Raw genomic sequence first — 14,600 nt, 5'->3', positions numbered from 1 at the left:
TTTAAAATCATTACGGTCAATTATATAATTATAGAAAGTTTATTCAGAGGATAAACAGGTAAAATAGAAGAACAAGGGACAGCCCGAATTGCACTTAAAGAATTTGAAAGAAGATCAATAAAGGCAATTAATTTGACTGCTATCTATTTAACCCTAAGCATGGACCGAAGGCATTGATAAGAATAACATCTCTGGTAGAACCAAGAGATACAGAATGGAATTTCAATTTTATGGGAATCTAAAACCAGTGAAAGGTTTTCTCTTAGCAAATTGTTCCATTTTTAAGTAAATTATTTAGCCAGCAAGTCAGAAAATTACTCAGGGGTGGGGGCGGGTGGGAGGTCACCTTCTTAAAGTTTGACCTTGCACTTCAAATCATCTATACAGACATGGAGAGACACAAAATTATGAAAAGCAAGCAATTTCTGGATGAGTTTAGAGATGAAGAACCTATGCTTATCCACATTTCAAATCAAAGATCCTGAGGGTCAAGGGGGGATACCAGAGTTTATGGAGAATTCAAAACTTCTGAAAGGCAGCATTTAAAGACTGTATTTGGTTTTTAGCAGTGCTCCAGATTCATTTCAGTAAACACTAAAGCAGGGGTCTTCAAACTTGGCCCTTTTACGACTTGTGGACTTCAACTCCCAGAATTCCTCAGCCAGTGTGCCTAGCTGAGGAATTCTGGGAATTGAAGTCCACAAGTCATAAAAGGGCCAAGTTTGAAGACCCCTGCACTAAAGCCATGTTTTATTGCAGATGCTGTTCACTATATGTGGGAAACTACTTAGAAGGCATATGAGATTACACATGGATGTGCGCGATACACTTGGGCTTAGAGTGCAATGGGGGTTGCTAACAGCAACAGCCTGCAGATTGTTTGACTCACTGGAAGCTTTAGAACAGAGAAGATTCAAAGAAACTTCATAATAAAGAGAAATATTTACTGAGCACCAGTATGAGGAAGTCACATTGGTTTCCAGAAAGCTGCTAAGGTTGCCTGAGCAGAACTAAAGATTGAAAGAAAGAAAGAAAAAGCGTTTTGGAACAGAGAAAATAAAAACACGAAAAACAACCAAAGAAAGAAGGGAAACAATAGAGCCAGGTCAGTCTAGGGCAGGGGTGTCAACCTCAGTTTCATTGAGGGCCGCATCGGTGTTATGGTTGCCCTCAAAGAGCCAGATGGGCGTGGCTGGGTAGGCGTGGCCTGGTCACCACGACTAGGTAGGTGTGGCTGGGTGGGCGTGGCCGGCTCGACTGACAGTAGAGAGCCCTCTTGTTAGGCAAAAGGGGCTGAAGGAGTTTTCAAGCCCAGAGAAAATTTGGAAATAGCTCAGGCAGCTACCTCCCTGGTTCATAGGATAAAAAGGAGGTTCAGCACAAATCAGATTTGAAAAATTTGATTACTGCAGCCAATTTCAACGAAAGTAGATTTTAGCCTTTTGGATGACACCTACAAGCGCTGCTCAGGGTCCAGAACCTCCCAGGGGGATTTGGCCTCTTGATCCTGAACCCCCTCGCTTAAACGGCTCCTTTGGAGGCGGACTGGCTGATGGAATTTGGGAGATGCCAGGATTACTTGAAGCACTGGGAAGCTTGAAGCATATACAGTTACTCCACGGACACAGCCTTGATAGACCAAGGGACGGAAAGCGGGATCAGAGAGCGAGCCTCAAACGGCATCCTGACTCCGGCACAGGGCAGTTCTGGGGCAAAGCTCAGGCAGGGCAGAGCAGGGAAAGGAGTCCCGGCTGCCTCCTTCCCATTTGCCGGGGGCTGTTGGAGGTATAATGGGTAGGAGGCTCGTCCATGTATGCAGCCTCCGGGTGAGCTGGGGCCGAGGCAGCAGGGGCCGGGCCCTTGCTGTCTCCACGGTGATCCCGCAGGCCAGATCTAAATACAACACGGGCTAGATCTGGTCTGCTAGCTTTGAGTTTGACATGTCTGGTCTAGAGGTTAAGACACCAGGTTACGGGAGACCGTAACCATGAAAGCCAGCTAGTTGACCTTGATACTCTCCCTCAGCCCAACCCACCTCACAGGTTGTTGTTGTGGGGAAAATGGAAGAGGAAGGAGCATTAGGTATGTTTGGATAAAGTATAAAGTAATAAAAGCGAGCATTAGGTATGTTCGGATAAAGTAATAAAAGCGGAATAAAAATCTAACAAACAAATGGTGGCATATCACTTTTTCATCAGAAAATATGGTCGTCTTTTTCACTACATTCAAGATTTATACAGCTGTGTTGAGGACAGAACATGATGGTACTAGAGATGGATACTGAGAGAAGCTATCCATCTATCCAGATATTCACGGAAGGTCATGGAAGATCCATGATCTTCATGGAAGATCCATCCATCCATCCATCCATCCATCCATCCATCCATCCATTCATCCATCCATCCATGAGACCGAAGTGTTTGTGATACTGCGATTTGCTTGTGTGTAGACAGAGTTTAGGAAAGATGGGAAACAGATTGTCAAAGCAACGCTTATTCACCATAGGAGGGTCTTCATAAATTCACTAAATACGTTCTTGTTCAGAAGCCATTGAGATAGCCAGAGCTAGTAAATAGGAAGAATACCAAGGAACTCCATCTATAGCTTTCTCAACAAAACTCAGTTCCTTTTGGAGAAGATAGTGTGTATGTTTAAGCATTGTTTCAAAAAAGTTTTGGATCTCAAAGCTACACTTTTTTTTACGTAGAACACAAATAGTCATTTGCCAAAATATTTACTTGGGAGTTAGGCCAAATTCCACATCACATCAAAGGTATGGGTTTGTAATTGATCTCCAAGCATGCACAGCAAGTTTGCTTCTGCTCTGCCTTTTGGCCCTCTTGAATGCATTTTTTAGTCTTCTCTGCTTCTTCCCTTGCCATCCAATTAAAAGACCCCCACTGGATTGATCTGCACTTTCTAAAGTAACTCAGCTGTCTTAACCCCATCAATCTCCAACTTTCCCACACTGTGAGTTCATCTTTCATTTCACTCTAAAAAGCAGGGCACCACAACCGGGGTTTTGTTTTGTTTTGTTTTGTTTTGTTTGTTTAATTTTTCTCTGAGTCCTCTCAAATTTTTCTCCTTTTCCTTCCCTTGGTTTTTCTCCAGCTCAGAAAAGGAAAAGAAAGAGATTGTGGTTTGTTCGACTGGGTCTTTTTTCCAAAACTGAACTGTGTTTTTGAATAATTCAATTTTGGAAAAGGGACAAAAAAAGGGGCTGACCACAGATGGGTCTAAAATCATTCAGTTTTCAAAATGGCTGGAAATCTCCAAACTCTAGCTAAGTAGAAATGCAAACATACTGGTGAGAAAGGAACATATTATTTTTCTAACCCTACACACTGGGAAATGTATCTCTACTTGGTACACAGAACAAATACATTGAATAAATAAATGCGCAAATAAACAAATTATACATGAATTCCTGGGCAGGAATACAGGTATAATATTGCATGGGAAGGGTTTCTAAACTCCAGGGCAATTCTATACACCACAGCAACTTAAGCTGCTTCTTTCTTGGGCTACTGCTGGCTATTCTAAAACCAATTTTAAGAATTCCAGCCCAGACTGGGCTGGCACTTAGTCAAGCCTCCAATAATCTGGCTGGTCATCCCCTTCCAATCTCTGCAGGGAAGGCAAGAATTGCTGATTGATTCCTATGTTGATTAACCTACCAGTGCTTCCCTTTTCCTTTTAGAGAATACAGGTAGTCCTCAACTTACGACCATCGATGTAGCAAGTGTTCAAAGATACAACAATGCTGAAAAAAGTGACTTACAACTAATTTTCATGCTTACAACCACAGTAGCATTCCTACGGTGACATGATCGTGATTTGGATGCTTGGCAATCATCCTTGTTTGTTGGTCACATGATCACCATTTGAACCTTTCCAGGTGGCCTCCGGCAAGCAGAGTCAATGGGGAAGCCAGCAGACATGGTCACGATGCAGTTGCGTGATGTCTTGCTTAACAACCTTGGTGATTCACTTAACAATCATGGCAAAAAAAGGTAAAATCAGGTGCAATCGATACCTCGCTTAACAACTGTGCCACTTAATGATTTTTCTAGTCCCTATTGTGATCATAAGTTGAGGACTAGCTGTATTCCCTTCTCATTAGGCTTCTGTGTCTTTCTTTTACATTCCCAGGTATTTGCAGACATGGATGCTCTGACACCCACACTCATTTTCTCCTCTGCCAGCTAGAAAATCACTTACCAAGTTGACAAAGTCTTGATAACAAATCTTTCCATCCGAATTGTTGTCTGCTAAAGCCAAAAGTACTTCCAGTTTATGTGGATCCAGTTCAGAGCTATGTCTTTGGAGGAGGTACCGAAATTTCTCTGTGCTGATGTAACCCGTATTCTCGGGATCAAGCTGGATACAGAAACAGAGAAGAAAGAGAATGATGCACTAATGCAACAGACACATCAAAGGGAATTGCAGGAAAAGGTGGTTGTAAGTGCCTCCTCTTCTTCCACTTTAGGGTCATATGTGTGCTGTCAGTCTTTGTCAGGAAACAAATATCTTCCAACACTTAACAAATCTATTAATGCTAAAACCGATACTCCCCAGACTTCAAAATTCCAATCACCTTTCTTCCTGGGTCTTCTCTCTGGCTTGCTAAACAAGCTATGGCTCAGAAACCATGGTTCAATACATAATAATAATAATAATAATAATAATAATAATAATAATAATAACAACAACAACAACAACAACAACAACAACAACAACAGAGTTGGAAGGGACCTTGAAGGTCACCTAGTCCAACCCCCTACTCAGGAAGGAAACCCTATACTGTTTCGGACAAATGGCTGTCCAGTCTCTTCTTAAAAACTTCCAGTGTTGGAGCATTCACAGCTTCTGGAGGCAGGTTGTTCCACTGATTAATTGTTCTAACTGTCAGGAAGTTTCTCCTTAGTTCTAGGTTGCTTCTCTCCTTGATTAGTTTCCATCCGTGGCTTCTTGTCCTGCCTTCAGGCGCTTTGGAAAATAGCTTGATACTCTCTTCTTTGTGGCAGCCCCTGAGATATTGGAATACTGCTATCCTGTCCCCCCTCGTCCTTCTTTTCATTAAACTAGACATACCCAATTCCAGCAACCGTTCCTGATATGTTTTCGCCTCCAGTCCCCTAATCATCTTTGTTGCTCTTCTCTGTACTCTTTCTAGAGTCTCAACATCTTTTTTTACCATGAATTATTTATTCATAGTTAAACCAAACCTCAATTAGTTGAGATTGTGAGCATGTTAAATCGTAAAATGTATTTCACAAATCACAACGGCGGCCTTCGCATAACATATTAAGTCGAGTCAAACAGCCTCATTGTATTTAAATGTATGGTTTGAATGCAGACTCAGAATGTAGCAATAAAGGAGAATATTGGTAGCTCAGGGTTGAAATGGGGGGTCCTTGGTGTTTTCTGAACTTGGTTGTTTTCTTGTAGAGGTTTCATTACTCAAACTAGCTAACCTCACCGGTGCTAGTCGCTAATCATTGATGATGTAGTTTGGGTAATGAAATGTATGCAAGAAAACAACCAAGTTCGGAAAGCTTCAGGGACCCCTTAGAATGCAGCATCAGGAAGGTTGGAAAAATAGTGAAAGTGGTAGAACAGGGGTGTCAAACTCAATTTCACTGAGGGCTGCATCAGCATTGCGGTTGCCCTCAGGGGGGGGGCAGGGGTATGTGGCCAAGGTGGGTCCAACCTACTGGGTGGGCGTGGATGGAGTGGGTGTGGCCTACTGGGTGGGCGTAGTTTCAGCAGGCAGCGGGGCGCTCTCCTCACAGTGCCGAGAGGTTGAGCCGGGCGGTGCAAAGCTCGCCAACTTTGCACCTTGCTGCCTGCTGAAACTGGGCAGACTGGGGGCTAGGCAGCATTGCAGTTCTCATCAGATTTGCGCCACCCAACTCAGCTCTTGGCGCTGTGAGGAGAGCGCCCCGCTGCCTGCTGAAGCCAGACAGGCTGGGAGCTGGGCAGCCTCGTGTTTCTTTTTGGATTTTCACTGCCCAGCTCAGCCTCTCGGCACTATGAGGAGAGCACCCCGCTGCCTGCCGAAACCCCTTCCCCAGAGCCCATCAAGCCAGATATATGAAGTGGGCGAGGGCCATTTGCTGGCCACTTCCAGGTGATGGGTGCATTTCTTCAATCCTCACAAAGGGTGACACCTCCCCAGCATGCACCCAGGGGGTGGGGCCGACGCAGTAGGGGCTGGTTCCTCACTGTTTCCAGATGGCCTTGTGGAGCTAAGACTGAATGCGTTTCAGCATAGATGGCCACCACAAAATTGTACATTGGCTCCCGGCTGGCCTGGGCCTGGGCCAAGGCAGTAGGGGCCGTTCCCTCACTGTTTCCAGGATGGCTTCGCGGGCCACATGAAACCACTTCACAGGCCACATCCAGCCCCCGGGCCTTGTGTTTGACATGTCTGTGGTAGAATAACTGATGATCTGGGTGCGTATCTTTCTGGGAGCCAATGTTGCAGCTTAAATTAACAGAGTAATAGAAGAAGTCTGTCATGGAATGGGAAATGGTGATTGCTTAAATTTTTAATATTCAAATTGATTAAAAATGCAACTTTTCAATAGCAAAAAACAAGCACACGCCTCCATAAAGGATGAGTATGATGAACCCCGAAAAGGAACTTACAGCCCAGTTCTAAAATTTCAACTGCAAACCAACACCCCGCAGTCACTTAATCCTATTTTCACCACTCAGCGACCAGCCTGCATTTACAGCCATTGGTAGCATCCCATGGTCCTGTGGTCACTATTTATAACACTTTTGTCCAAACCCAGCATTTACTTCCAGTTTTTTTAGGCAAAAGCACCCATAGAAAACAGAGGGTTCTCTTAACGACTGCCATGTTCGCTTAATAACCCCCACAAAAAAAGTAAAATCGGGACAACCATTTGGTGACCCACTTTACGAGGTTTATGATTTACGACCGCAATGGGGGGGGCTCCATTATGGTTGTAAATCATGGTTGTTTATTATCTGCAGGACATTTTCAGCAATGAGTAACCACAGAGTGCATCTTTCCTTAACTCCAGCCTCTTCTCTGGATTGATACCTGAAAAGGCATAGGACATGGTCTGATTCTCAAGGCTGGTTTGTCTCATGACTTCATTCTTCTGACCACATTTGCAGCCATTTGGAAGAGGTTTAAAAGGATCTCAGTCCTGAGGCATGATTACATTCATGGCCACATGATAAGCAAACTTTGAAAAAGAAAGAACCTCAAATCATTTTTAAAGGCTAATGGATCTTCTTTTGAAACTCATGCAGAAGCAACAGATTTTTTCTCAAGAGTTTAATTCATCCGGCAGTCATTTGTCACCTTTTGAAAATGGAACAGAAATTTTGTCCTTGTGAGATATTCAAGGATGTTTTTTTGGAAATGGACTGCTTTAAGGTATATAAAAAAAAACTTGAGAAACTCAAGCTTTCTACACACTAAAATTACAAAATCTAACATATTATGTATTATAATTTCAGTGATTTTAAGTGCTAGTGACCCTGAGAAATGAAGAGGTAAGCGAAAATTGTGACTTCATATGAAAATAATGTTTAATGGGTTGCTCTTTTGTAGTTAAAAATCCTTCAAATAGAACAAGTTTCTGTCTTACAAAGATTGCTTTAAGATTCACTGGGTGCCAAAGGTGGATAATACAGTATTACCCTTGTAAATACTGCAGTTTTATTTCTGCACACAGAAGAGTGATTAATGGAGAGATAAAATATGCTGTTTTACAATCAAAGGTTTTGTGATCACAAAAGGAGAAAGCTAAGACTGGCATCAGACGAAAGGTATTTGCCTTTATAAACTGAAATCCTCACAGAACCTCGGAGCAATTTACAGTAAATCCAATGCAACTTCATCTTGGCTGGGCCTCGGCTGTCTGCAGGCTGGTCTTTGATCTTCTCAACTTGGTCTGCCGGCTTCTGGTTGCCAATAATAACGATATCAAGCTTGTCACTTGAGTTGAAAGGCGGAAGAAAAGAGGTGGAGATTCATGAGAAAAGTTCAGCCCGGGAGGGTATTTTTCCATGGAAACATTTTGTCTGTGGAAAAGGCAGCTTGGTAAAAGCGACAAAACCCTTTTTGAAGAAGCTGGCTCTCGCTGGCTACAAACAAAGTTCCCACCTTTGGCTGGGATTGATCGTCTTGGCAAACAGGCAGGGAAGAAGGGGTGGGAAGCAAAATGAGCAGCTTGCCAGCAGCTAAATTGGACAGTGATTTTTTTTTTCCCTGTTCGGTCTTGAAGTAGAAAAGAAACCTACAGTAACATATTTACCCAATTGGCTGAGGCAGATGGCTCAGCCAGGGGAGCATATGGATTTCACTTCTGGCTGCTTCAAACAGGGTATCTCAAATCGGTCAGGAATGGGATTTGTGGCCTGACATGATAGATATCTTAAGAGGAAGAGGGCAGACAGGCGTGGGCCACTTCCCAGAAAGAATGAGACCTAAATGTAAGGGTATCCCATTTCCAAAGGCATCCCATCAGAGGATTCCAAACATCCAAGCAACACGACCCTAACCCAGGGGTAGCAACCTTGGCTCTTTTATGGCTTGTGGACTTCAACTCCCATAATTCCTGAGCCAGCATGGCTCAGCTTGGAAACCTCTCCCTTTCCCCTCAGCTTGGCTGGCTCAGGAATTCTGGGAGTTGAAGTCCACGAGTCATAAAAGAGCCAAGGTTGCCTACCCCTGCCATAACCTCTTGAAATACCTGTTGCCATATCCAATTCACTACAGCCAATTCACCACAGTCAACCAACCGCGGCCAACTCACTGCAGGACAAGAGTTACATTAATATCAAAGAAATAGTGGAATAGAATCCTTAAAGAAAGGATGCCAAAGGAGGGACAAAATGAAATGTGAATGGCAAAAATTAAAACATTTTAAAAATTATTTTAAATAATTCACTTGAATTGTTAAGTTGTCCCATGGCAAGTTGGCCGTGGTGAGTTGGCTGCGATGAGTTGTCCCACTCCACGCACAGGTGGTTTCCAGAGTTTAGAGTTTCTTAGGCCACTCTTACTATCTGTCTCACTTAAGTGAGAGGTCCTTGATGCTGCCTGAGCTTGTTTGTGTTCTTGCAGATGTTTCATTACCCAAACTAGGTAACACAGAATAGAATAGAGCTGGAAGGGACCTTGGAGGTCTTCTAGTCCAGCCCCCTGCTCAAGCAGGAGAACCTATACCATCTCAGACATCATCAGTACTAGTCTAGTTCCAGTGCTGACTAGCACTGATGATGTTACTTAGTTTGAGTAAGGAAATATATGTAAGAAAATAACCAAGTTCAGACAGCACCAAGGACCCCACAGTTCAACCTTGAGCTACAACTATCCTCCTTTAGCTGAGTGTTCCATCCCCACGTGAATTAGCTTGCTGCTTTTTAAAATCATTAGGCCTCACCCTAACTGGAGGTGGGGGACAAGTCAAGATGGTGAAGAGGCAGCAGAGGTTGTAAAGATGTTCTCTGAAAGGTTACCTTTATCCTTCTTATTTTTATAATCTCTGGTTTTCAATTCCAGCCCATTTGTTTTTAATATACACTCCTCTGCTCATGTTTTCAGTGTAATGGCCTTGTGCTGCCTTATCGGAACCCTCGAGATACAGAAAGGGGGAAAAAACCCTTAACTGGAGGCAGTGGATAAATCAGTTCCGCAAGGCAGGTGAAAGAAGATCTACTGCAAAATAAATCTCACCGGTGAAGCCTGCAAAATGTAAAGACTGTCCTGGAGGCAAGCTCAGGCCCAGGTGACTTCACAAACACATCCATGTAGGTTTCTTGGCCCCAAGATGGATATATGGGCTGCCTTACGCTCTCTTCCAGGCAGCCTTTTGAACTTCTCAACCTAAAGGCCCAGCGTTTCCTGATAGCCTCTTAATCAATGTCCAACTAGGAAGATTTTCTCACTGGCATCCAATCACGAAACAAACACACCATATCATGCCAACCTTTTTTTCCCCTCCCATCTTGATATGTCCGCCACTTTGAGTTCCTGGTAGTCCTTGACTCAGAACCGTTTGTTTAGTGATCATTTGAAGTCACAACAGAACTGAAAAAGTGGCTTATGACCGTTTTTCAACACTTATGAACATTGCAGCATTCTCATGGTCAGGGGTAGGCAACCTTGGCTTTTTTATGACTCGTGGACTTCAACTCCCAGAATTCCTTAGCCAGCATGGAAACCTCTCCCTTTCCCCACAGCATGGCTGGCTCAGGAATTCTGGGAGTTGAAGTCCACAAGTCATAAAAGAGCCAAGGTTGCCTACCCCTGACCATGGTCATGCGATCAAAAGTCAGACCCTTGGCAACTGGCGTATACTGATGATGGCTGCAGTGTTCTGTTGGTCACGTGATCCCCTTCTGCCAATGAAATTCAATCTGGGAAAGCCAGATTCACTTAACAACCGTGCTACTCACTTAAACAACTGCAGGGATTCACTTAACAACTGGAGAAAGAAAGTGGTTAAAATGGGGCAAAACTCACTTAACCACTGTCTTTTCTTAGCAATGGAAATGGTGGAGTCAGTTGTGGTCATAAAGTGAGGACTACCTATAGTTATAAAAAAACCCTCAATAAAAACAAACAAACAAATAAATAAATAAATCTGCTTTCACCTTCTTGGCAGCCTACAAGAAAGACAGGCTCAATTTGTCTTTCATTGTAGCAACGTTAAAGCCTGTTTCCCTCTTTAACCCAAACCATCAATCAGCAGTTGTGGAGTTACGCTAACTCTGGCCTCTTGACATCACTGGTAAGGTCAAGTGACCTGGAGGGATGGCACTAAATCTTTCCTCCGGGGCCACTGCCTGACAGAAGAGCAAAGCTTGCTCTCCATCTAGTAACAGGTAACTAATAACAAATATCTAACAACAAATAACTAACTAGGTAATATCATCACTAGCCCTGATGAGGTTACCTAGTTAGGGTAATGAAATGTCTGCAAGAAAACAAGCGAGCTCAGAGAGCACTTAGGACCAAGCAATTAAATTTCATTTTTAATGTGTGCCGTGTGCCCACAGGAAAAAAAATGACAATAAAGGTTATCTTATCTCATCTCATCCTATCCTGTCCTGTCCTGTCCTATCCGCCTTGCCTTGCCTTGCCTTGCCTTACCTTACCTTATCTCATTTCAACTCTGAGCTACAAATATTCTCCTTCACTAATAACAAATAGTAAGAAAAAAAAGAAGACAACTGGAGCTATTTGGCCTTCTCCTCATGCCTCCTTTGCCAAGAGCAACGACACAGATCCTAAGACAGCATGCTGTGGTTGGCAACTGATGCATGGCACCATAGTGTAGGCCCCCTCTTGCCCTCAACACAACCATACATGGGATGCCCAGTTCAGTATCCAGGTTAGATGACTACATGTTGTGGAACCTGAAGGACAGGCTGCTCAAAAAATAGCGCACCAGCAGTGGCGGCGCCTTTTCCCTCACCTGAGCAACTACTCAACGGTTGCCTTGGACAGCATCAAAAGCCTGTTATATGGGTGGGGAGAGACTGATGTCTATTCAACTCCTGCAGGATTTTTGCCTCCCAGGTGCCTCTTTGGTTTGAAAGAGGTGTCAATCTATCTCCTGCTCAAGAGGCCAGCTCTGGATTCACTTTTTCACAACTCCAATCCAAGAACTAACTTTGGGGGCAGGTTGTGAGAAAATGGTGGGAAGACAACCGTGGTATAAACAGCCCTGAAGGGTACAGATGATATGGATCCACGGCAGTCCAGATTCAGACTTGGCCATGTGGCAGCAACCATATTGATGCCTCTCATAAATGACCTGTGATAGGGTTTGAAGGATGGGAGCACAATTTTCCTCCTACTCAGTGGAACATGACTATAGTCCTCTCAGTGGTCCTTGACACTGTCGACTGCAATAACCTTCAGGGCTGCCTCTGATGATTAGAAGTTGGACTGTCAGCCCATTCCATAGAACTTTCTTTACAGGTAGTCCTCAACTTACAACAGTTCATTTAGTGACCATTCAAAGTTACAATGGCAGTGAAAAAGGGACTTATGACCGCTTTTCACACTTATGACCATTGCAGCATCCCCATGGTCACGCGATCAAAATTCAGACGCTTGGCGATTGACTGATATTTATGATGGTTGCATTGCAGTATCCCTGGGGTCATGTGATCCACTTTTGCAACATTCTGACAAGCAAGGTCAATGGGGAAGCCAACTTAGCTTAACAACTGTGCTACTAACTTAAAAACTGCAGGGTTTCACTTAACAGCTAGGGCAAGAAAAGTCGTAAAATAGGAGCAAAACTCGCTTAGCAACAGAAATGTTGGGACTCGATTGTAGTCGTAAGCTGAGGACTACCTGTACAGAATCTATGGAGATTCTCAATCATCCAGGTCATGGTTGTCCCAAAGGTGCTTTTTTTTTTTTCCCGAAAGGCAACTTGACTTTTTGGGTTTTTTTTCTTTGAAACATTTTGCTTCTCATCCGAAGAGCTTCTTCAAAACTTCCAAAGCATCTTCTCCAATTGTCTTTTGGAAACAGCACCTTTGGGTCTCTTCACAGTGGTTCTACTGCTGTTCCGGTGAACAGATTCAATCCACGGTGGCAGCAGGAAGGAGCCAGATATTTAGATATGTCTGTTATGAGGTGCCCCAAGGCTCACTTCCCTCCACGATCTTTTTTAACATTTATATGAAGTTGCTGGGAAAGATCATCTATCTGCTTGAAATGAGGTATCTTCAATATAAGAAAGAAACCCAGCTACATTCACTCCAGACTCAATAAGGAATGTGGGAGAAGTCTTAACCCAGGAATGAAGGCTGTCAGGGCCTGGATGGGGAGAAACAGGCTCGGATTCAACTAGAATTAACTAAGTTAAGTGCTAATTCAGAACTCTACTGACTCCGGGATAATTTTAACGTTGACTCCCAATGGGGCTAAAGAAACTCCCTCTGCAGCTTGGGAATCCTCCTGGATTCATAGCTCCTGAAGCAGATGGTAAGCGGTTTGGAGGCCAAACACTATGAAGACTGATCTGGATTAAAGGAACTTGATATATATTCAGACTAAAGAAGAGAAGGCTATGGGGAGACATGATAGCTGCCTCCCAATACGTAAGGGATGTCACGGGGAAGAGGGTGTGAAATTATCTTCCATATGTCTGAAGGTAAGATGAGAACCAGTGGGTGGAAGCTTTACAGCGAGAGATTTAAACTTGAAAGAAGGTGCACTAGGCAGTGGATCAGCCTGCTGCCTGAAAGCTATCAGTGGAAGTATTCAAAAAAAGTTTGAACGGCCATTCAGTAATCAATAGCTACAACATAAGCTACAACAGCATATGCGAGCCAATGAGACACCACGGCTTTCATATCTTCCCTCACCACTTCAGAGGCAACGTTTTCAAGAACACAGAAATATTAAATATGCATGCACTTATGTGAGCCAGCCTTAGAAAGTGTCTGCATGCACAGCAAGTGTCCATACCCTTACGAATGTCAGGATATAGGTTACTTTCCAATGGGCTTTGCAGTGGCTTATTATTACTGTCAACAGAACAGAGAACAATCAGGATTTTGAGTAGCTTGTTAATGCTGCCTTCAGCTGAATTATTTAAAGCGATTTAATTGCTTATATTATTTCACTTTTGTGTTATTAAGGATTTTCTTTAAATGTTTGGGGATAACCATCTCAGGAAAATAAGCATTTTTTTAAGTTACAAACTTTTCTTAAGTTCTTAAGAAATGGTTCTTCCCATTTTTCCATCTATTAGTCTCCTCTTCTTCTTCTTCTTCTTCTTCTTCTTCTTCTTCTTCTTCTTCTTCTTCTTCTTCTTCTTCTTCTTCTTCTTCTTCTTCTTCTTCTTCTTCTTCTTCTTCTTCTTCTTCTTAAAAAAACTCTGCCTGCTTCTTCTAATGCAAGCCATTGTATATTTTTGTCTATTTCTAATAACAATACTGTTGTTTTTGTTGTTGTTATTTCCACTTATATATGCTTTTTCATAATGTACACTTTTATGGGAGGGTGGAACTGCAAAATTCAAATTTAGTTCCATTTTGAAACATCAGTTTCGTCTTGAGAAACAGGATTCTTACAATTGCGTGCTTTAAGAAGACACCTACACATCCATACACACAAAATGCGTGTTAAGATCTCTTCTGCACTCCTGAACGCCTTCAAATCTTATTTTGAGAATGCATACAAAAAAGACATCTCAAAACACTGAACTGTTCTTTAATAAGGTTTTCTTCTGTCTTTTAGAAATGCATGGACAGGCACACTTCACAGAAACATGCATTCTTTGCTACAAAGAAAAAAAAAAGGGGGGGGGGAAACTGAGCTAACATCTAGCTTTTATTGAGATATGAATAGGGGAGCCTTCACTATCTTCAGTTTCATTTGTAGGTCAAGTCAGGCCTAATTCTCACCTGAGTTCTATCTAGAGCCCCACTAGAGACAAACATTATCATCAAACCAACATAATGGCTTCCTATTTTAAGTTCAGTTGCATTACTCCTGCCTCTAACTTCATACTTCAGTGAACCAAACTGCTCAAAAGTATGGAAGGCTGGGTATCTCTCTGCATTTTAATGACAATTAC

At 42.9% G+C, this 14,600-nt stretch overlaps 1 protein-coding gene across 3 annotated transcripts in view; it reads right to left on the bottom strand.

Annotated features, from left to right (window-relative positions):
• LOC120308102 (rhomboid-related protein 3-like) overlaps positions 1–14,600 on the bottom strand; it is a 123,795-nt gene that overhangs the window by 58,816 nt on the left and 50,379 nt on the right. For 2 of the 3 annotated variants that reach the window (XM_039343623.1, XM_039343626.1), the window contains exon 4: positions 4,222–4,380. The exons of the other annotated variant lie outside the window; for it this stretch is intronic. In XM_039343623.1, the coding sequence (XP_039199557.1) occupies positions 4,222–4,380 (159 nt within the window). The remainder of the gene's footprint in view (positions 1–4,221; positions 4,381–14,600) is intronic. 3 annotated transcript variants of the gene reach the window in all.

The sequence above is a fragment of the Crotalus tigris genome, unplaced genomic scaffold (assembly GCF_016545835.1).
Source record: "Crotalus tigris isolate CLP2741 ecotype Arizona unplaced genomic scaffold, ASM1654583v1 scf7180000017865.1625608, whole genome shotgun sequence".
NCBI lineage: Eukaryota > Metazoa > Chordata > Lepidosauria > Squamata > Viperidae > Crotalus > Crotalus tigris.
Note: the sequence above shows the minus strand (reverse complement) of the source record. Positions and strands in the feature narration are given on the sequence as shown.